Below are 24,301 nucleotides of genomic sequence, written 5' to 3'. Positions count from 1 at the left end.
TGAATACCGGTGTTCTTTAGTGATTGGGTTTCAATTAACCACACTTCTCAGAAATGGTTGACCTGAGACTATACAAGACTACACTTCACTTATACTTATGCATATCATCCTCTTAAGTAATACCTGACGGTAATTCCCGGAAGTTAAACTGTAAAAAGGTGGAGGGGTCTCATATTTATACAATTTACTACGGTTACAACCATCGTTAGCACCATATTCCGACCAGGACTCATTTTTTTGGAAGCTAGAACTTCTGTGAATCATGCAGTGTGTTCAGATACACTATGGAGATTTTTTTCACAAGTATTTGTATACTTTGGACTCTTCCAGACATTGAACAAGCACCATTGATGCATATTCCACTATATGTTTGCCTCGTTTATAAAATCATTTAAGATAGCAAATAATGTGAGTGCTGTTGTTTTGAGTTCTATTAGTTCGCAGAAAAGTAGTTCTTCTATTACTGACGTACCATCACAAAATCGAACATACCAAATGAAATGAGCATCTTTATTGTTATCTGTTGGCTCATCAAGCTGAATTGAAAACAATTTGTCACGCAACAAACTGCTGATGCTGTACATCTTCAGCTATATCACCAATTCCACGGTTAACAGTATCGTTTGATAGAGATATAGACTGCGATTGCTTGGAAAAATGTTCTCCAAACATAGTTTCTATAATCTCAATTGCAGCTGGCAAAATAAGCTCTTCACCAATGGTGTGAAGCTTTTTATATCTGGCTATTTTATATGAAACTTTGTAAGAGGCAAGTAAAACTTTTTCATTCACAAGGGGTTTTTTTAATCATGTTTGCTTTTCATATGATTTTCATTTTAAAATCATATACCCCCGAGAATTCTTTGAATTCTCGAGGTTTGTTAATGTACTCACTATTAAGCGTTTCCAAATGTCCTTTAAGTTTATTAGATTTCATGCTCTCTGCTGCCAAAACTTTTGAGCAAATGACACACACGGGCCTTTCTTCTTCATTTACTTCAGTACTGGTAAATCCAAAATTTAAGTATTCTTGAGAATATTTTCAGAACCATGCTCGTCTGTCCACTTGTTGATGCTTCACTAACGTCTAATGCTCGCTTACGCTCACTTAAAAATTTGCCCATGATCTTATATAAATCTACTGCCGTGAATATTTAATACCATGAATTGCAATTAACGCGCAAATAACAACATTCATATTCACGATAAATTCAATAGCGATAGAAGACTGAACTGCATGTAAAGATATTGAGGTTACATGTTATTAAACCATTCAAAAATATTATCCAAAGATAATAATACTGATTCATTATCAAAAATAGTCAAGATAAATTGGGTTTATTTGAAATTGGGTCAATATTACTGTTGTTTTAAATAAAAAAAAGAATCTATTAAATTGCTCTGCTGTAAGAATAGAATAGTGATAATAAAAGTACAGTTCTTTTATATTTTAAGTAAATTTGTTTTATTAGATAATCTACTTTTACTTTTTAATATTCTCTTGTATGATGTTCATTTTGTTGAAGTAGATAAAAATGATCATTTTATGGCCTTTTTGCATTGCAAGTAGTTTTATAAGACAGTGAATAAATTAGTTAAATGTTTTACGAAGTAGAGTAGTTAAATTTTATCTCGTTTTAGTAACTCCTGCATCTTTCTTTTTATACTGAACTATTCAATTTTCGCCAAAGACAAACTAAAAAAAGGTTTTTATAATTATTACATTTTTTATCAAAGCTAAGATTATTTTTATTCTTTTTCCAAACTGTTTCTAAAAATAAGGTTCTCAATTTTTAAATTTAATCTTTATTAATAGCTCCTTTATAGTAATAAAATGAACATTATCTTAAAGCTTATTTTCTATTATAATTCTGCTTCTGCAATTTGACATTTGTGATCTGAAATACCTTAAACTACATTGGAAGCTTGAAAACTATCTTTAGATTAATTTGTAAAAAGTGTTATTCTAATTGATCAGGAGAAAAAATCCAGTACCTCATGGGAAAGAAATATTTCAAATTTTGTCATTGGCATTGAATATGTTAAATCCTACTGATATTGAAAATGACGAATTAAAAATGGCATTACAGATTGCCATATGGGAATAGTATGAATTCAATTTTTTATTCAGTGATACAATGTAACAGCAATATCTCAGACAAGGCTTTCCCAATAAATATTTTTTATCGGTATTTTTATTTAACGTTGCCATATTTACGGTGTCGTCATTTGTTTTATTTAATCTTTTCCAGAGATAAAAAATATCCCTGTTTTAAAAATAAATTCCCGACCTACAGTTCAATAGAGAAACAATATTTTACAAATATTTTCGTTAATGTTGTTTTAAGAAATAGTTGTACTTAATTTTTTCTCTGTGTAATATTCTAATTTTGTTTTATTTTATCTTACTTGATCTGTATGATTTAATTTACGATTGATAGATTGTCATTTGAGTAGACAATTTTATCTAATTTATTTGGACGTAATCTTGAAATTTGATGTGTTGTTTAACTTTCGTATTTATATGACTTTTCGCAAGAGAATGCAGTGTATTTCATTCCGTTGCAAAATCTTTACAACTTTTTAGTAGATTTTAAAAATGTGTTGATAAACTGCAAGAATTTGAAAGCCATCAGCTAATTAGCAGCCATATTGTGTTTATTTACAGATTGGCTGGTGAAGTTTTACTAGTGAAGTACTTAATTAGTGTAAATATCATGGTGTAACTTTTGATAAAATATACGAATTGCATCAGTTACATGAAAATACAATTTTGTTTCGTTATGGCATTGCATCGCATTTATCGTGTGTATTGTGTTGTGTTGCCTAAATTTTTGGTAACAAATTTCCAAAATTTGTTGGTGCCTAAACAAGAAATTATTTGTTTTAGACGAGTATATTGCTCTACTTTATTTTTATGAATGCTGTAGATGCTTTTAAAATGTTGCAAATTGTCAATTTATTGTCTCTGTTTTTTAATTTGCCAATAATTTTTTGAACACTATAATCGCTATTAAGTAGTGAAATTTATTATAAAAATGTCCCGTCAGCCTATACGTTAAAAATGTATAAAAGTATTTAATTATTCTGCACTTTGTTTCGTACGGTCATTTTATTTTATTTATTATCATACGTCTACACAGCATCACTTTGGGGTTTGTATCAATTGTTTTTAAAGACTACTTTTTTATATTTCTGAACCGTAATTTATTCCTAAAATATGTATGTTTATATATGAATTCTACACATTAATAGAGAAAGTTTTTATTTAACTTCAAACTTGTAAGATTTGACTATGAAAACATGATCTGTTTTCATATGATTTTTAAATTATGTTCAAATTTTACTTTGATTAGTAATTTAATTTTATGTTATGTGAATAGCTTTTGACACAAATTTATTTTTATTGTTAATTAGTTGTGTTAAAATGTTAATTTCTCTTATTACTGACCCTACATTATGATGACATCTTATCAGTGTAGGTTAGTCAGTATCTTCAGTATGAAAATAACTATTTGCGTGAATGCCATTCATTTTATTAACACATTTATTTTGTTAATACTTAATATGAACCTTATTCATACTTGAAAATCATGTTGAAAGTTAAACTATAAAATTTTAAATAAAGTCACACCAATCAGTTATTATTATAAATAGTAAAGAATGTGAAGAGTCAAAAACAAAGAGAAGCATTATTAAAGTTCCATTAAAACTATAAAAACTTCTTCAGCAATGAGTAAACATTGATTAGTATTTACTGGAAGTAGTTATCTGTTCTTAAAGTTCTTCCTTTATTTAAAGAGAAGTTACATTATCTAAATACTAGGTACATTACATTATCTTATTACATTTACATTATCTAAATAACAGGTTAAAATAATATTAGCCCCAAAACAAAATTCTGTGACTTACCAGTTAATATATACCGGGTTCTGATAAAAAACTTTGCTAAAATGAATACTTATTGAGTGTCTTGGAAGAGATTACATACTTAGGTGTTATATTATTTAACTAAGTGCAGGAGGGTTTGTAATGAATTTACTATAAAATAGCCATAACTCTTTGCAGTTGTAGTTATCAACTTTAGATGAATTTATGGAAGTTTATATTTTACTAGAATTCTATGTTTACATTTTACCACTGGCTTGCCAGTTGATGTAATCTTTCATCTTGAAAATCAGATATGACCATGTTTTTATAACATTTATGTGGTCGGAGATTCATATTGCAAGGAAAATTTTTATTTCCTCTTTGTATATGTTACTAGTGAAAAAATAGTATTTTGCATTTTGTAGAATATATTGAGTTACTGTCTGAAAGATTTAAATGTATATTGTATTAATTGTCTTATCTGCTTGGTGTTGTATCTATAATGATTATATTGAGTTAACGTTTTACACAGGTCTCCCAAAAATCTTACAAATATTCTCGATAAGTATTGGTCACCTACAAAGAAAATAAAAAAACATTTTCCTGTATATTATAATAATGTATTAGTTCTTAGTTTTTATTTGTTATAGACCACCACTTCTGCTACGACTTTAATTGAAGGTGATATATCATAAATGCATAGGAGTAGCATGATATGTATTTTTAAAAATGAAAAAAATAATTATTTATATATTTATTAATAAAATTTAAGAAAAATGTAATATTCTTTTTTTTGTTGAAAAAATAATGTGTCAGTTAATTCATTATATTGGCATAATATACAGATTTCACTAAGTTCAAGTTTGTTAAGATGTTCTTTTGTATGTGTGTGTGTAGAATAATTGTTAATCTTAGTAAACTGTGATTTGAAAATGAGATGGTTAGCTGATGTTGACTATATGTTAATATGAGGACTTTAAGGTTGTAATTGTATTTTTTTAGCAGTAACTTTATTTAACTCATGTCTGCAACTGAAAAATATCATATTAATATACATAAACAGATACTGAAAAAATAGCTCATAAATTAAAATAAAGCTAGATGTAATGTATGTAACCTTCAGAACAAAAAACAAAACAACACAAAGAACACAATCACCAGATATAATGCTTCTGGAATGTATAGACTGAATTGCTTAAATAATGAAACTAAAAGTTATTTTATTTTTTAGAAACTGCTGTTATGGAAAATTTTTTTTTTAGGTTATGGTATTAATATTAAGTATAATTAATTGAGAAAGATGAACACATTGAATGCAATGAATACTGATCACCAGCCGCCATCAATATCTTCAGGAAGTGTTATACCTCCAACACCGTCTGAGGTAGTTTGTTTTTAGTTTTGTATTAAATTACATTCTTATGCCATGTTTCAGTGTTAAATAATAACTAAACTCTTTTAGAAAATCCAATTTTCTCAAGAGTTTTAATGAATTTTTTCTGTACAATTTATTTTTTTGGCTCATTCTTGACTCAAATAATAAAACTTAAGTAGCAAAGTGAGCGTTGTTAAAACACATGGTCCTGTACTGATGAAATCTTCCTACCATAATTGATATATAAGCGTATATAATTATAGAAGGTATAAGACTATATGTATTGATATATAAGAGAATATAGTTTCATAACTTTCAGGACATGCTCTACTGGTGAAAATAATGAAAAAAGTTCATATAAACATAAGTCTGCGAACGCTTTTGTTTTTGAGTTATGGCTAGTGAAAGATTTTGCCTGGATTTCACCTCTTCTAATAAAAATAAGCCCGGCTGTAATTTTTGGATTAAGGACTGCCCAAATTAAGGAGTAAAGTTGATAGTTTCTTATGTAATTTGAGCTGGGTAGTAGATTAAACCAGGTCCCAGAACTGTAACGCCATTAGCTTTTGAGATATCTGACATATCTCTGTGTCGAAAAACAAGCTTTTTTTAGGTTTGTAGTGCAATAGCTGAGTTAAATGATGAATAAATGTTGAGTATTTAGTAAAAGAAATTTGTAGGGAATATAATTCTGAGAAAATTATGTAAATACAACCAATAAAAAGTAAATAAAAACTTTCAAAAATTAATTTTTTATTGAAACAAAACAGATAAAAAATAGACAGAAAATCGTATTGTTCTTTTTGTACCTAATGAATATTATTCGCAAAAAAAAAAACAAAAAAAAATGAAATGATAAATGGTAACATAACAAACCTCAGTTACAGTAATTGTTCGAAATTCCCTCCTTCACAATATACACAGCACTCTGCTTGACATAAAATATTTCCGATGCCTTTTGTGGTATAATCTCAGGATTGTTTTGTATAAATTCAATAGCATTTCATATTTTAATGAACAACTCTTCTTTAGTATTAACTTTTTATTGGTATACTATTGTTTTCATATAGCCCCAAATGAAGTAATCTTCTGGCGTTAAGTCAGCTGATCATGGTGGCCAGTTGATTGGTCTGCCACCGCCAATTTAGTTAAAGAAGTTAGCATTAAAGTGATTTCTAGCTACTATAGAAAAATGTGATGTTGCACCACCATGCTGAAAAGTCATTTGCAATCTCGTTTGTAAAGCTACATTCTCCAAAAGAGCCGGCAAATTATTTTTCAAGAAATGAATGTATGAATCTCCAAAAAGGTTTTCATTGAAAACAAATGATCCCCAGAATTAGTCACACAAATGACTCCAGTCGTAAATGCCACACCAAACATTATCAAACAGTATCATGTGGATTGTCTTCTCTCTGCAAATGACTGTTTTTAGAATTGAAAATTTCCATTTCTCAATAAAAGTGACTTTATTGGTAAATAAAATTGAATTTACTTTATCAGCATTGTCTAGAAACCAATGACAAATAACTGCTGGAGGTAATATGTTGGCTTCAAATTTTGAACTTTCTGCTGGCAGAAAGGATAAAAATGTTATTTTCATAGGATGCATCACACTTTGTTTTTTTTTAATGCCAGTGCGACTTGAAATTTGTCTTGTACTAGTGCCTGGGCTATTCTGAATATGATGAATCACTTGATATTTATCGTTCTCATGATGATTTATTTAGTGTTCAACAGAAAATGAACATGTTAAAAATGACCCTTTTGTTCGTAAATGCTGAAACACCGAAGAATGTTCATTTGGAATAGAAAGAATAATATGACTTTCTGACTATTTTTCATCTGTTTTACTTCAATAAAAAATGATTTTTATAAGTTTTTATTGGCAGTATTTATATTCATTTTCTCGGAATTAAATTCTCTACAAGTTTTGTTATTAAATCCTTCTACATTTATTAGTCATGTAACAAGTTATTGTGCTAAAAACCTAAAAAAATACTTGTTTTTTCACACCAAATTTTGTTTTACATCAGGTATCTTAAAAAATATTGAAGTAACAGTTCTGGGACCTGTTTTATGCTATGTCCCATTTCAAATTTATAAGAAACCACCAACTTTACTCCTTAATATGGATCCCAAAAATTACAGCAGGGTTTATTTAATTAGAAGTACTGAAATTTGGGTGAAATACTTAGCAAGCTGTTACTTGAAAACAAAGAATTTCTAGAGCTGTTTATATAAACGTTTTTCATTATTTTCACCAGTAGAAGATTTCCTGAAAGTTTCTCTGTTTCTTCGTGGGACACTGTATATATATATATATATATATATATATATATATATTTATAAAATTAATTTTTTTTAAATTGAGAAAATATTTAAACAGTTTAATGAAATAAAACTTATGGATGGGAAATTGCTACAACACATATTTTTCTATTATTTCTTCGCTAAGTTACGAGACTTGAAAATGGTCTACCTGGAAAACGGGTAAAAGTAAACTTCTTTTTGTACATAATTTTCTGTAATTCTAGTTCATAAATTGGAACTGGTAATAGTAGGACAGAAAAAACAAGTTTTAATATGATCTAAAATCCAAAACTTAAAACTGATTTTTGAGAAGTAACTTTTCAAACATATGCTCTTTCTTTTGTGATTCATTTTGTGAAAATTTAGTCATAAATAAATTTGAATTGTTAATAGTACTAATAATTATATTATCTGTATCAGGATTATTCAGCACCCTTCGAGACTAGGAAAAAGTAATAATCAACCTGTAATTAACTTAATAACTTTTAAACTTTGATAATAGATGTAATTAAAATTTTACTTATGTAAATACAGTATTTAATTTGTTACATTTTAATTTTTTTTTTTCATTTATAAATTGTTACATGTTACAACTATGTTTAGTGGTTTTGGTTTTAAGTTTCTCACTCAGTGTAAGAATTATAATTTTATTTTGCTACAAAAATGCAGTAAAATTTATTTTTCTGTAGAATGATGTCATTAATATCAGTAAAGCAAAAGGTAATTTCAGCCATATTGATATCTAATATTACAATTTTGTAGGTTACAGGATTGACTTAAAAATTTTAACTCTGTAAATGTGTAATCCCAGTGTTCAAACGTAGTTCTTTTTAATTTTAAACATATTTCTTAGAGATTTAAATATTAAATCAGGGTACAGTTTACATGCCACAATTTTTTAAAGCAAGATCAATTGTCATAATACTTTTTTGATTATGTAGTTAAATATCGTACTAAACTGCCTTTTTTTTTTTCAGTAACACTACTATTTTGTTAATGGACCTTATTGCTGTTCTTATATCAGAAAGTTACAATGCTAATTTATTATCCTTTATAATAAGTTTTGATAAACTTCAAGACGTCTGGCCTTGTACAATTGAAGGTCTTCATAAACTACTAAAAAATTGAAAGAAACAGTCCCAATAGGCTTTTCATGTTGAAATACATATATGGTTTTTGTCAGTAAGGTTAACCTTAAAGGCAACTTACTTAAAGGTAATTTACTTTTGGTGAACTTGCACACTAAATTATTAGACAAAACTATATAGTGGGATATGTAGCAACTTGTGAAACTTTTTACATCATAAAAAAATTTTGAATGGTGCTACAGATGCGTGAATTTAAAAGAAAATCAATCAAATATATATAAACTTATCATTGGGGGAGACATATAACTGTCATTAAATTTGCTGCTGTTTTTCTTTATTATTCTTGTTTTCTAAGGTTAAAATTCCTGAAACGTTTATAAAAAAAATCCTAAAACTTAATTTTACAGTCTTCTTGTAAAGCAGCATTAGTAGGAAAGAATAAAACTTTCCAATCGTTGCCACTATAATAGATTTTAGTAAATTACTCCCTTTTCAGATTTTTATCCCGTAGCAGTATTATTGTATTATTAAATTTTCCCTAATCTCAGATTTCATCTCTGCTGGGAATCATAGAATGTGTGTTACATTGACCATTCAAAAAAATTTGCTGATAATACAGAAAATAGGTGACAGTTGTTTGAGTATAATGGTGTCTTAATTCCTCATTTCCCTTAATAAACTATATGAATCCTTATTTCTCATAATTTGTATATTTTGATCAATTTATTTTTATTGATTGTAATTACTTGAATTTTTGTATTCGTATTATTAAACCTTTTTATTTTCTATTAACTGAAGCTACATGTAGGCTTATTTTTTAATTAGATTTTACATGTTTTATTCCAGGTTTGTTTATCAGTACAGAGAGATGATGCTGCAATGCACGGTGCAACCATGGCATTATCCAGTGTAGCAAAATATTGGGTACTTACAAATCTTTTTCCAGGACCTGTACCACAGGTACTTATCATTTATTTATACATTATATATTGTATTCAATTTGAATGTTTTGTTTACACTCAGAAATCCAAACCTTTAAACCACGCAGTTTTAAAATCTACTTCCTATGAAAAATGATAAAATTATTGCTTTTGTAAGAATACATTATTCTTTTAAAATTACAGGTTACTGAAAGTATCTGCTAAAAGCTACAAAAATTAACTACACTTTAAATTTGAAAATGAAGTAATAATTATTCTATCTAATAGTAAAGTTACAACTTTTTGGAAAAAGTTATTAAAACAGTTTGTAAATTTAATAAGTTTATTACTTACTAAAATATGTTTAATTTCATAAAAATATGTTGTGCAATTATTAGAGAATTGAGTTTTCTATATTATACTAACCACAGAATCCGTAGGATAAATTACACTTATTCCAAAAAATATAATTTAGTAATGACATTACCAACAAGTGTCAAAGTTTATCAAACACTTGAATATAAAATAAAAACATAAGAAAAAAAACAGTATTGTTTTTTGTTTTAGTTATATAAAGTTTGCTGTGCTGTGATTTCTCTTATAGCTAATCTAACACATTTTATATTGTTTTTAGTGTTTTCAAATCATAACTATTTTTTTTACATAAAATAGAAGAAAGATAGAATCAACAAAACATGAGCAAAACAAAACACTCTAGTCACAAAGTAATATATATTTTGGACTAGATATATTTTTTATTATTCTCTGAAATATCTAAACTCTACATGAAGCAGAAATCTTTCACTAAATATTCATAGATAATTATTACATTTATTTAATTTTGAACAATGTTGATCACTATTTTTCTTGTGATGTGGTAGCTGAAATCATCTCCTACTAGAGATTTGGATCACAACTCTTGTTCACCCAGAAGCAGCTTTCCTAATTAATTTAAAGTATAATACTGAACATATACATTAGTTAATAAAATAAAATTTCACATTATTTACATTTCACATTTTCATTTATCTAATACTTAATTAAAAATAGTATCTTAATAGGTCTAATTCAGTAGAAAAAAGGTAGCTAAGAAAAATAGTTGAAGATTATATTCATTGGAAATGTAAGCATGCATATAATAAAAGGTTATGTAATAAATAATTTGTATAATAGCAGAATTGGCTCTTTCTCATCATTCTCAAGAACAATTTTTTTTTGAGTCTGTCAGTCATTGTGTAATTAGTGTTATGTACCTTAGTTTTTTAATTTAACCCTTTTGTGCTAAAGAAACCATTTCTGTAATTCATTATAACACTCTCGAGATAATTAATTTTTTCTTTGAATTCTAAACAATGCTGATAACTGTACTTTTTTTGTGATGTGGTATCATCCCTATTGGAGATTTGGATTACATTCCTTTGTCAACCAAATCACTTCTTTTTTTTTACAATTTAATTAATACATTAATGTTTTTATGACAAAAATTCCACAATACTATTTACTGTTTGCTGGTGCAGTTGTAATTTAAAAAAACTTGTTAAAAGATAGAATGTTGGGTATAAAGTAATTCATTATGGAGGTTTATTTTAGAGCTTTTAAGAAGACATTTCTTATTTTAGAGCTTAAGAAGATATAGTATTTACTTTGTCCATATTTTTTGGTTTAACTGAAACATTGATATTTAAAAAAATGTCTGATACTATAGAATTCTGTCTTGTACTTGTAGGTGGGTTTGTTTTGCTACAGAGTAATTTTATTTCATAGGTATCTGTTTATGGTTTACATACACCACGTCTTGATGGCACAAAAGATACTGGGCATACACCTGGATTAACATCTGTTAGTGTTGGCGGGGAAACTGTAACTCTTGTTCAACATCAATCGCAGGTGAGTAATTCCTGCTGTTTAAATGTAAATTTTAGTCTTTTAAAAATTTACATTTAAAAAAGAGTGAAGTTTTAATTTTACCCTCATTTTAAAATGAAAGTTGTTAGATTTTTCCCTGTAGGTTATACATTTATATCCAGGTTGCAAGACACGTGTCAGCAGTTTCCCCTGAGATTTAATTCTCAAAGTTATCCCTTGTTCATCCCAAAAGAGGGCCAGCTTAATCATTCCCATTGATGGTTATATGTGGGTTTTTTTGTGTTTGAGAGGAAGGCTCTCTTCTTGCTTTCTTTGATTCCTATTTGTGATAATGGATTCAGGTTTCAGTCCCAGTGATAGTTCTTACTACAAAGCCATCACTTTCTCTTCAAAGTAGCATAAAGGTTTGTTGAAGGCATCAGTATTTTCTAAATTTTAATTTAGCCGGTATTGACACCCACTTTACATATAATGGGTCATCTGTCCATAATACTCTCCATAAGTAAAAGGCAATTTGATCTGCTTCATAGTGCCTCAAAACATTCCTCAAAGGCATGAACGTGTTCTTTTATTTTTCATTTAGTTGGCATAATTCTACCTTGCAGAGATAATTACAATTTGTTGTACAATTGAACTGTACAACATTATAAACAATATTGTGTGCTAATCCTTGATTGATATCCAAACAGCGATATTTCATTCACTGTTGTGGACTGATTTTCATTCATCGAGACTCCTACATTGACATCACTACTTGGTGTATCTAACCTCGTCAAGGAAATCTTACTAAATTAGCATTCTTGAACTTCCTAGTCCACATGTAAACTTGTCGAAAAACAGGCATTCAATACCATACTGAACTGTTAAGATCAAAATTTATTTTTCAGTGAAATTGTATGGGTTTTATCATTTAAATATTTAGAAAATAATGGACAGAATGTTGTATCTTTTGACACATGTTGCAAATAAAGCCACCATCTTTTACATTCCTTGCCATCATTTTTATCATTCTAGAACTATGAGTGTCACTGTGCCAACTTACAGGACAGTGGTGTAGTAATGTTTTGATTTTTACACACATTTAAGGTTTTTTGTTTAACTATACCTACCTCTTGTTAAAAAATGCAAATTTTTTAAATTAGTTTTTAATTATTGAGAATTAGTTTTTTTATACCTTTTGAAGTTCAAAATATTAATTAATTCTTCACAAGTAGGATATTTACAATTTATGTATAGTAATGAGTCAGTATATAGCAGATTATTCTGTTTAATTGATTTTTAGGTGGTAAGAATTGTGCTGTAAAGAAATCAGTTGCCTAAAACCATTAAATCTTTTATTATTTTATTTTAAATGAGAATAAAAAAAATTGGATAATGATACCTGTATTTATTACTTTTGTTTTTTTCTTTTTTTTGTAAAAAATTAAAAGCTTTATTGTTTTTTTTATGTCATTATTTTTTGTAAATTTTAAAATCAGTGGAAAATAAACACTTAAACAAGCGTTTGTCATATAAAGCTCAAGCAGCATCATTTTAAAGTTCTTGATGTGGTACGTCTTGTCCTTAGCTCAATTATACAATGGAGAATTCTATCTTCATAACATTTACCGTGTTTTTAAGTTACAGTAGCACATTTGATAAATTTTTTCTCGGAACTGGCTGCATTCTTCTCTTGATTGTTGTATTATTACAGAATATATTGACTTAAAATATTGAGTTGATTTGTTGAATGACCAGTTAATATAGTGAATAATATGCATGCTGACTTCTAGATTAGCTGGTCTACATTTAGATTCCTGATAAGAATCTATCTTGTTTTCACTTAGCATTTCATCCACTTCATCATCATCATCTCCATAACAGTGTACATAGAAATTTTTATATATATAATAAAATCATAAATAACATTTTTAATTTAGACTTGATTAAATTAATTGAAAGGTATGGATTTAGAAAGTGGTTTAATTTTCTGTTTCATCATTATTATTAATGAAGTGATGTTTACTTGGTTTTTTGACTGTTTATTAATTAATTGACTCTTTTTTTCAGTTGCCAACAGTTGGTGGTATACCAGTTAGCAGTGTAAATGGAGGTATAGCTACAATTGCATTACCATCATTAACTCCAGCACCTCACATTGTTGCGATACCACCACCACTGACAGCCAATAAAGAGTCAGAATCTACAAAAACATCAGCTTGTGTATCTGAACAATGTGCAAATAATCAGGTACATTGTCAGGTTAGTTTTGTGTAGTTGTATAGATTTGTAACCGCTAATGTTTTTTATGACAATTGTGTAATATATATTTTCAAAACATTCAAACTGATTAATTTTCACTAAAATAAATGTAAAATGCATGAAGCCTAGTAATATCTTTTTATATTGTTCATAAATGTGTAACATTTGTTTTTTATTGGGAACCGGCTAGAGTTAAGAGATGTAGAATCCTGTTCTTTTTAAACTTTGATAAATCCTTGATTTTTTTTTTAATACTGTCATTAAGTCAATCACATTCCCACAATCATTGTTTAAAATCCTGTTGAACAATACTACTTGATTGTTTTTTCAAATTGTTTATACATGAAGAAGAAAGAATTGCGATGGTTACATTATGTGTTGTGATTATAATTTCTGGTACTTGTTGGTTAGCGTCCCACTTAACACTTTATCAACTTAATCTAACACTCACTTCACTTACTAAGCTTATTTTTATCAGTAATATTATCTTGGATAATTATCATTTAATTAGAAATAAACATTTAAGGTTTTTTGTATTATTGCTGTAATATGATTTTGAATTATTACCTGGAAATTTGTATTTTCTTGCTTTCAGTTTTATTTGGTTTTACTTCATGTTAGTCTCCTGGCATTTAATATTTAAGGTTAATTAGATGTGGTTAGTGAGCAAAGTGAGTGTTAGGTTATGTGTTTGGTAAGGTTATATTGATATCATGTTGGGTGGGGTGCTAACTGACAAGTACTCAAGTTTTTCATTAAAAAAAAAAAAATAAAGAAAAACAGCCCATTTTAAAAATATAATTTTGCAAATTTGTTCCTATTACGTATTTTAACTATTAACTGCTTAGATTTAATTTATCATGTGCAATTAATAAATTAAATGTGGCAGTATTATCTAGAATTAAAAATATATTTGAAAAAATTATATTAATTTTTTAAACTTTATCTAGTTTTTTTATTATACTGATATAATTAATTAGTATTAACCATCAGATTCAGTCAAATATAACAGAATTTAATATTTATTAAGTAGTACATTTGTGAATTTGTCACACCTTCAGCTTTCTCCAGTAATTTAAAAATTATTTATTAGATAGATCCTTTATTTATGATTCCTCATCGTAATATACATGTTTTTTTTATCATGGAATATTTTAAACACTATAGTTTTACGTTAAGATTTTGTTAAATATAAATAAAAATTTAAAAAAATGTAAATATCCTTTTTTTTATATTATGACTTGTTTGACTATATTAGTATATAGTTATTATCTCTGTTTTTTATTTAAAATATATTAATTTTGACTATTTACTTTTGTCATTTAGGTAAAAGTGAATATATTTTTTATTGGCATAATTAGGATTTTTAAGTATTGAGGTGTTTTAATAGTATAATATTAGAAAAAAAAACAGCACTCTTCAAATGATCCGTTTTAGTAGTAAAAAAATATATGGTTGGTAAACTAAAAGAATCAAGTATGAAAATAAATTTAAATTGTTAACATGTTAAAATTTAAATTATTATATTTAAATATATGTAATATAAAAATATAAGAATAAGTTAAAATAAGTAGAAAATAAAAAAATGCTGCCAAACAAATGTAATAAAATTCTCTTCATGAATGAAAAAATTACAACACAAAATAATAGCTGCCAAACACAATTAGCTCTTATGTTTCATAACCTATTTCAACAGACATTACAGCATTAAATTTTATTCATTCAGTGATCATTTAATTGATGTAGAAGATGAGTTAGTTTACTTAATTTAAAAATACTATATAAATTTGAAATTGCAGATAATATAATTTAGCTGCTAAAATGTGCCCTAATATGTTAATATAATAATAGAATCCTGGTCAGGCATGGCATTTTTCATATACTACAAAATATTATTTCCATATTCCATGCACAAGCTTATGTTGGATATCATCTAGCAAATAATAGAAGAAAGTGAATTCTTATTTATACTCTTTGTTGGTGAATCAGGTCTTCACTGGATGCACGTGTGATTGTGGATATATGAGGTGCGGCTATTATGAGACTAATGCTGCTACAGAAGAACTGCACATGTGCCAATTTTGTACAATCGACAGCTGTGTAGCGTGAAGCCTTCTCTTTTGATTATTGCCACTCCAGTTTCTGTAGACATATTAGTCTGTCATGGCCTTTGTTTGGGTAACATCTATTTTTTTGTTTTGCCGAAAAAATAAGTGTTTTATTAGAGCAAAGAATTGTGAAATTTCATATGAAACTTGGAAAAACCGCTACTGAATCTTATGTTTTATTAAAAAAAAGTGTACGGCAGTGAATGTTTATCACATGCACAGGTTTTTGAGTGGTTTAAACATTTCCAAGATGGCCGAGAAGACGTTCGGATGATGTTCATCCGGATCGTCCTTCCATGTCAAAAACGGATAAAAATATTGAAAAGATTGGTAATCTGATCCGATCTAACTGTTTAAAGGCAAATTTTACATAACAGTTTTTAACATGCAAAAAGTGTGCATGAAAATAGTCCTAAAATTCTCACAATCAAACAAAAAGAAACTTGTGAAAATATTTGTTCTGACACTTTGAATGCCATTGAAAATAACTCAAACTTCTTGGAAAGAGTGATGATAACATGTGATGAATTTTGGTTTTTCACATGTGATACAGAAACTAACGAGTCAGTCCATGCATTGGAAGGCCCCGACTTTACTGAGAGGTAAAAGAGCTTGAATGAGCAAATTAAAGTTCAAAGCGATGATGATTGTTTTTTGATATTGATGTTATTGTATACCTTCGGTGGGTTCCTGCAAGTCAAACTATTAATCAACATCTTGATCAATTCCATGAAAAAATAAGAAAAAATTGACCTGAATGTGGAAGAATAAGTCATGGGTTCTTCATAAAGACAATGCACCGGCTCACACTGCATTCTCTGTCAAGATGTTTGTAACAAAGTACATCGTCACAGTGTTAAACCATCCACCTTATTCACCTGACCTGGCACCATATGGTTTTTATTTGTTCCTCTTGATCAAATCTGCATTAAAAGGAACAAGGTTTCAGACCTTTAAAGCTGTGAAAGAAAAATGGCATGCATCATGAAAGAGCTCACAGAAGAAAACTTCCAGCACTGTTTCGAACAATGGAAAATTCACATGGAATGTTTTATGGATAAAGGAGGAATGTTGTTAAAGGGAATAATAATTAAGTATTTATAAATTTAAATTAAAATATTTTACATTAGTCTCGTTATTTAATTAAAATTTATGAGACCATTATACCAGTTAACTACAAAAGTTATTTTTTCAGTAGTGATCAACTGTCATTATAATCTTATCATTTCTTGTATTAGTTATTACTGTTTGTCTATTTTACAGTAATTTTGACTACTATGGCTGCTAACTTAAGTTGTGAGACTACATTTTACCATCATCCATTCAAAGAAGACTGCAACCAATATTGTGTTACTTTTGTAAGACATATTAACCACAGCTTCTCAAGATTGCATTTTGTTAATGATCTTTTATTTATTAAAAACTAGCGTAACATTATATGTTTTAATGCATCTGCAACATTTTAAAGCCATCATATCATAAATGTACAGGATCATCTCAAGAAATCTCTGGCTTTTTAAAACTGCATGAATTTTATCTGTAACTTTTCTACTTTATATATCTATTGGTTAATTATACTTTTATTTAAACATATCTATATCTTGCTATTGTTTATTTGCATTGTTTTATTTCAGGTTCAATGTGATATGTCGTTAGTTTCGCAGAGTGGTCAACCTTCACAAATACAGACGCCTTCATCAAACACATCATCGTCTTCTTCATCGATAACACATCCAATACCACTAGCACTCTCACATTCTCATACGCATCCGCATACACACTCTCATTCACATGCTACTCACAGTCATTCTCATTCTGATCACTCTAACACTAGCAACATTACTACCACTGCCTCCAGTATCGTGGCAGCAACTGCTGCTGCTGTTTCTGCTGCTGCAGCAGCTGGATTACCAATGACCTTTACACCCCAACAACGTCAGCAGCTGCATGATCAGGTATATGCTATGAAAAAATTTACATTTATATTTCACTTGATTACATTCTTGGTTGCTTTATTTACCAACTGTTTTGTAATTAGGATTGTAACAGAATGTGGAAGTTATCAGAAATTTTTATTCTAAACCTTAACTATAGTACAGCATGTCAATATGAACTCCTTTAAGAATTAGTTATCTCAAGCTCTTTTTCTTCTTCTAATAATAGTAATTTCTCCATATGCATTCATAAAGTGAAATAAATGAGTATTGTGGTAAGTATGTAAATATGAATAAATAAGTTTGTAAATAAGTATGACATCAGTAAATACTTCATACTGAAATTTCAAATAATATGAGTATTTTATCAGTCATGTTGACATCTTGTATGTAACATTCTATCTTGTAGTCATCACTGGACTGAGTGTTATCCCCCTACCTCTTCATTTTCTTTTAATTACTTTTCTTATAAAATTAATTCAGTACTTACGTATTAACGCCACCGCAGCTACAGCTTTATTTAAAAACAAATTAGTCAATCGGATTTCGGTGAAAAATGAACAGTCTCTATTAATTTTAATAAATGGTTATTTATATTTATTTATTTTATAAATATAATTTAACCACACTTAACCTACGCTCGCTTCGCTCACTAACCTTGAATAATTAACACTAAATAATTAATACTCAATTAATTTTTTGAGTATTTATTTAATAAATTCAGTAATTATTGCAATTATTTATTATTTAAATAATCAAAACACACTCCTGTTAATTAGTCAAGGTTACCGAGTGAAGGGAGCGTAGGTTAAGTTTGGTTAATATATATTTAAAAATAAATATTAACCATTTATTAAAATTAATGAAGAGACTGTTTTGAATCTATGTTAAACTCTATATCGGCCCATTTTCCACCGAAATCCGATTGACTACTTAGTACCATTAATTCTTGTCTCAATTCATTTTCTCACCTAAAACTCACCTTTCTTCTTTAAGGTGAAGTCAATAACTTTGTAGTTATCTCTTAAAAGTATTTTTTTATTCATTCAAATTTTCTGTTGTGATTTTTTTCTTTGTTGTAATTATAAGGCTGCTTTTACTTTCAATTGAATATCTGAGTTTATGAGGGGAAAGAATTCAAAGATAGAATTTTTCAGAGGGAATAACAAAATATGTCGACTAATAACTAGTTATCTAAAAAATGATCACTGTTAGTAATTCGTTAAAAATTACTTTCATATATAACTTGCCACAGTTTTCTCAGATTTAAATCATCACTTAGAATTAAATATGTTATTGAGATGTTCTCTTCTTCACTTCATCAAAAATATTAATAGAAGTTCATTAAAAAGTTAGCTCAAATTGATTCAGTTACTATTTATTCATTATCTTTTTATAAATTAAAAAAAAACATTATGTATTGGAATTAGTATATTGTTTATTATATCTGTAAATATTTTTGGAAGTTGGACATATTGAAGATTTTTAATAGTATATTTTCTGAGGAAGTTCAGACTATTATTAGCCTTTATTAGTTTGAATGTGGATTCATTTCATTACTGTCGATGAAACTAAATTCTTTTATTTAATCGTTGTGGCCAGAATTGTATTTTAAGTGTCTGTCTTTGCAAATAATAAATATTACACGCGTGTTCAAAATTTTCACATATATTCTTTGAGAACTTGAATAACCAATTTTTAGAGCTATCTTGTCTTACAACTGGAAACTATTTTCGGAATTTATCATCACCTTATTTTATTTGTATAGAAATATCATCTACTGCAAAATTGTTACCATGAAAAATGAAACTTCATTTTTTAAAAGAGAAAGCAACATGTATTTCCAATATAAATGAGCAAACTTTGTCTGGTTCCTTATTTGCCTCACTATCTGGTTAAGCATAATATATATAAATAAATGCTACAATAAAATATACATTATTTTTTTTTATGAATAAAAATAAATTGCCTATCAAAAATTTATTTAAATACTCCGATAGAAATTTATAAATTAAATTTTATTCCAAAAAGGTGACTGATTCAAGTATCAGTCAGTAGTGCTATGTTTGTTGTTAAAAAGAAACTTCCATAAATAGCTATTCTTTCATTCATGCATTCATTCATTTTTTGTTTTTTTACTGAATTTTCAAAAAAATGTATGGTGTTACTTTGGTCATATTGTGGAACTGGGGGGGAAAATGAATTTTCTTGTAAGTTTTGAGGTATTTAGGAGCACGAAAATACCATTCGCTTAAGATAGGGTTTCCGTACATATTTATATAGCCTACATATAAAATTTGATGGGTTTAAAATCTCCAAAACTATTAGACAATTTCATGGAAATTTATGTATGTTGTAGTTATATCATCAGCTGTAATTTGTATCTGAAGCTGTGCATGTGAGAATTTGATGAAGATTGAATGAATTCTTTAATTATGTTCAATTTAAGGTTGGAAAAATTTGAGGTTATGTTGATTTTACAGTGGTGTATTTTTCATAGGTGCATATGCAGTGAGTGAGTTGAAACTACATGTTAGTAGGATCTACTTATTAATTGAACATATGTAGTGTATTGAACTCTGAAAATCAGTGCATTTCTAACCGCAAAATAGTGAGGGTGTCAGAAATGAAAAAAGTCAGTCTTCTTGTTTAGGTTATTTAAAATTAATATTGATATGCAGTTGTTACATTTTCCTCCTTCTGATGCATTTATATATTTTCTTCCAAAATTGTAACTGATCATAGTTCAATATTTTTTTTTTTTATATTTTGCATCTCTGGTTCTTACTTCTCTTTATATATATATATATATATAAGGTCTGTAAATAAAGTAATGAGACTACATTTTTTGGCAGCCAAAGTGGCAACACTGTAAAGTTACTAGTAAGCATATGGTTATATGAAAAGCTGATTTTATATTAGGTATTAATATTTTTAGTCTATTGTTGCCACGGTGAAATGTAAACAATTTTTTTGTGAAACAAATTTTTGTTGTACATTACAAAAATGAGTGATACTAATTATTTGCAGTGTTATGCAATCAAGTTTTGTGTTAAACTTGGTGAGAGTGCTACTGAAACTTTTTCAAAATTGAAAAGGATGTATGGAGATGATGCTTTGTCAAGAGCCCAAGTTTTTAGGTGGTTTAAAGCATTCACAGATGGATGGAAATCAGTTTTGGACAATCCATGCTCTGGAAGACCATTAATGTCAAAAAGTGATGGCAATTTTGGGTGAATCAGTGAGTTGATACATTATGGCCAGCGATTAACTGTCAGAATGATTGCAGAACAGTTGAATTTGAAACACACCACAGTTCAATCAAATTTTGACAAATTGGACATGAAAAAAGTTGTGCAAATCTGGTCCCAAAAAACCTCACTGTTGAACAGAAATACAACAAGGTGGAAGTGTGATCTAGGGTGAATTGAAACTGATCCTGATTTTCTAAAAAAATGTTATTACTGGTGATGAACATTGGATATTTGAGTACGACCCAGAAACAAAACGCCAGAACAAGGAGTGGCACACTTCAAACTCACCTTGTCCCAAAAAAGAAAAAATGAGCAAAACAGAAATCAAAACCATGCTAATTTGCTTCTTCGATAGTAATGGTATTATCCATTAGGAGTTTTTGCTTACAGGATAGACTGTAAATCAATATACTTACCGAGAAATTCTTGAAATACTGCGGAAAAGAGTTGCCCGTGTGAGATCAGCCATCAAAGGCAACTGGATGCTTCATCGTGACAATGCACCTTGTCACACTATACTCTCAATTAATGATTTTTTGGTAAAGAAAAACATTTGCCGGTAGTTCCTTAACCATCTTATTCATCTGACTTGAGTCCCTGCGACTTTTTCATGTAACCAACTTTAAAAAAAACACCATAGGACATCATTTTGGAACAGTAGAAAACATTTTAAAAAATGTAATCAACCATCTGAAGGATATTCTGGTTTTTGAGTTTCAACACTGCTATGAATAGTGGGAAAACCATTTGAAGCATTGCGTGGCTTCCCAAGGGAACTATTTCAAAGGTAATAAGAGTTGATGTATAATTGGATTGTAAATAAAAGGTTTTTCAGAACTAATCTCATTACTTTATTTACAGACCTGGTTCATTTTTTTTTTTTTTAGTATTTCTAGAATTTTTACAACAAAAATTTGTTGAAAAAGGAGTCCAAAGGTATTTCAATTTCTTTACAAAAGATGTTAGTTGCTAAATAAATTTTTGTATCTATTAAATTTTTTAATGAAATTGTTATAAGATTATAATCTAAAAATGTATTATTATTATTATTATTTTTATTGTGAATTTGAGACATGTGTTATAATACATGTACAATTTATCATGCAATTTATCATGTGTTATAATACAAATTTTTTATTGCATTGCCTTGGTATTTTATGTTTTTTTATTAGAAGTCAATGAGTATATTTGTGTGTATATATGTTTGTTTGTACCAATGCTCACTCCAAACTCAAGGCTTGCTAGGCTGATATGAACAATTTTTCTACCATTTTATTCATTAAACTTTGACAATGGTTTTAAATTTGTAAATTTATCCAGATAACTCTCTTATCATCAGATGATGTGCAACTAAAACAGAGAGCATATCATATTTTATAGTATTATTTTTTATTTATTAGTATTTTGAGTTTCTGAATTAATCAGATTCTGTAAAAGAGATATATGGTTCCTGAAATTTAGAAAAGATTAAACTTTATTGTAGTAATCGATTTATTATTGAGTAAACTGTTCTCAAGATATCAGCTAAAAATTGTAGTGTTCTATGATTTTTATAAGTAGGTAAATGACACAATTTTTTATTAAGAAACCTATCTGTTTAAATTATAATGAAAGTTATGTCTTAATATAATTGCTAAGATATGTTTTGTTTTCATGTAATATTTTCTTTGTGTTCATACAAAATCAAGACAAAAATGTGTTTGCACTTTCAGCACAATTCGCATGTAAAACTTTTCTACCAATAAAAATTAAAATAAACAGTATTATATACTTCTTTCTCAGAAACTTTCTGAAATTTTATTCAGGGATTCCTTACTCTCTTATAGGAACAACCTTTTTGTTATTTGCATTATGTAGTTGAATTTTAATAGTACATTTCAGGAGATAGGAATTAAAGCAAGTAAAATCTGAAGCTATTTCTGTGCAAACATTTTTTTGTATTTTGTGTGTGGTTTCCTTCAGATAATTTATACGATCTGATGCCTGGAATGAAACCAAGTAGTTCAGCTTATGTAATATATAGATTTATATATCTTTTCAGATGATTCATCATCAAGTGTTGTCACATCAGCACCAACAGCAACATTCACAAGATAGCACTCAGCCTAGAACAAGTAATAGCCATGGTGTGGATGGGGTTCAATTGCAGTTAGTTGTAGGTAATAACAATGGAAGCAGTAGTGGAAGTAATAATATGGCAGTAAAACCAGAGGATGGGAAATTAGAAAATAAAGATCGTTCGATTGTATCAATACCAGCGTAAGTATCTATTTTATTTACTTTTTTATCTAATGTTGATGTTATATCATCTATTGGGAAATACACATTAAATAATATAGTTATGATTATAAAAGATACAGTTAATCATAAAATATGTAATAAATATCAGTTAATGAAATATTATTAGTTACAGTTTTATATTTATCACCTGTAAAATTATTCAGGTTAAATGTTTTTAAGTATTAACTTAGGGAAAAATAATGTCATAATAACATTCTTATATATTAAATCATGTTGATTGTAATTGTTGTAGCAAACAGTAGCAGTCCCCGTGACTTGTGTAACGCCACCCATTAGTGAAGATTATTTATTTTGGATAAACGTGCTTTTGATCTTTTTATTATTGTTATATTTCTTAATTTTATATAAAATCTAAATGAATATTTTTTGTTATAAAATTGTATGTTTAGCGATTCTTATAAAATTGTGATAACTTTAATCAAGTGAAGTAGATTATTTATGTGAAAATTTTGTCAAAATAGTAATGAATTTAATTTCTTTCTTCTTTCTTATTTCTTTTTATTGACACCTATTTAAAAATTAATGTATATTTTTAATGAACAATTTTGTTATAATTAAATTATGATGCAAAAAGTCAAGTACTTATCTCATTGATTTATACATTAACCTTAGGTTTATACAGTGGCGGCTCGTATGTAGGCACTGTGGAACTGCAGCTCGCACCCCCTATTTCCACTTTATATCAGTAACATTTAATATAATGAATCTTTTTTTCTTTAATTCTTTCTTTGTACTTGTACAATATATAAATCCTTAAGCTTAATGTCAGTAGCCATCCCCCAGTTTATGAAAAAGATACAAAAATCTTATGGAACTGTGCACTTCATAGTTCCAACAGCGTGGTGTTTGGCTATTGTGCGCATGTGCACATAGGAAGCTGCATGCAAGGCTGCAAGGGGGAGAGCACTGTCGCTCCTGCAATGCCGATCCTGGTGTGCTGGTAGAAGTTAGTTTTTTTTTTATTCTGCATGTGTTCGTTCCCTTTACTATTTTAGTCTGTGGAAGGAATATGAAAGTGGTATAGTTGTTTT

At 28.2% G+C, this 24,301-nt stretch overlaps 1 protein-coding gene across 1 annotated transcript in view; it reads left to right on the top strand.

Annotated features, from left to right (window-relative positions):
* Window positions 1-2,534: 2,534 nt before the first annotated feature.
* The window catches only part of LOC142329877 (uncharacterized), a 43,778-nt gene continuing 22,011 nt past the window's right edge, over window positions 2,535-24,301 (top strand). The window contains exons 1-7 of the mRNA XM_075374766.1: window positions 2,535-3,155; window positions 5,133-5,254; window positions 9,493-9,606; window positions 11,331-11,453; window positions 13,482-13,673; window positions 17,416-17,736; window positions 23,011-23,228. Of these exons, the coding sequence (XP_075230881.1) occupies window positions 5,171-5,254; window positions 9,493-9,606; window positions 11,331-11,453; window positions 13,482-13,673; window positions 17,416-17,736; window positions 23,011-23,228 (1,052 nt within the window). The 5' untranslated portion in view covers window positions 2,535-3,155; window positions 5,133-5,170. The remainder of the gene's footprint in view (window positions 3,156-5,132; window positions 5,255-9,492; window positions 9,607-11,330; window positions 11,454-13,481; window positions 13,674-17,415; window positions 17,737-23,010; window positions 23,229-24,301) is intronic.

The sequence above is a fragment of the Lycorma delicatula genome, chromosome 9 (assembly GCF_047948215.1).
Source record: "Lycorma delicatula isolate Av1 chromosome 9, ASM4794821v1, whole genome shotgun sequence".
NCBI lineage: Eukaryota > Metazoa > Arthropoda > Insecta > Hemiptera > Fulgoridae > Lycorma > Lycorma delicatula.
The sequence above is the reverse complement of the archived record's forward strand: the minus strand, read 5'-3'. Positions and strand labels throughout refer to the sequence as shown.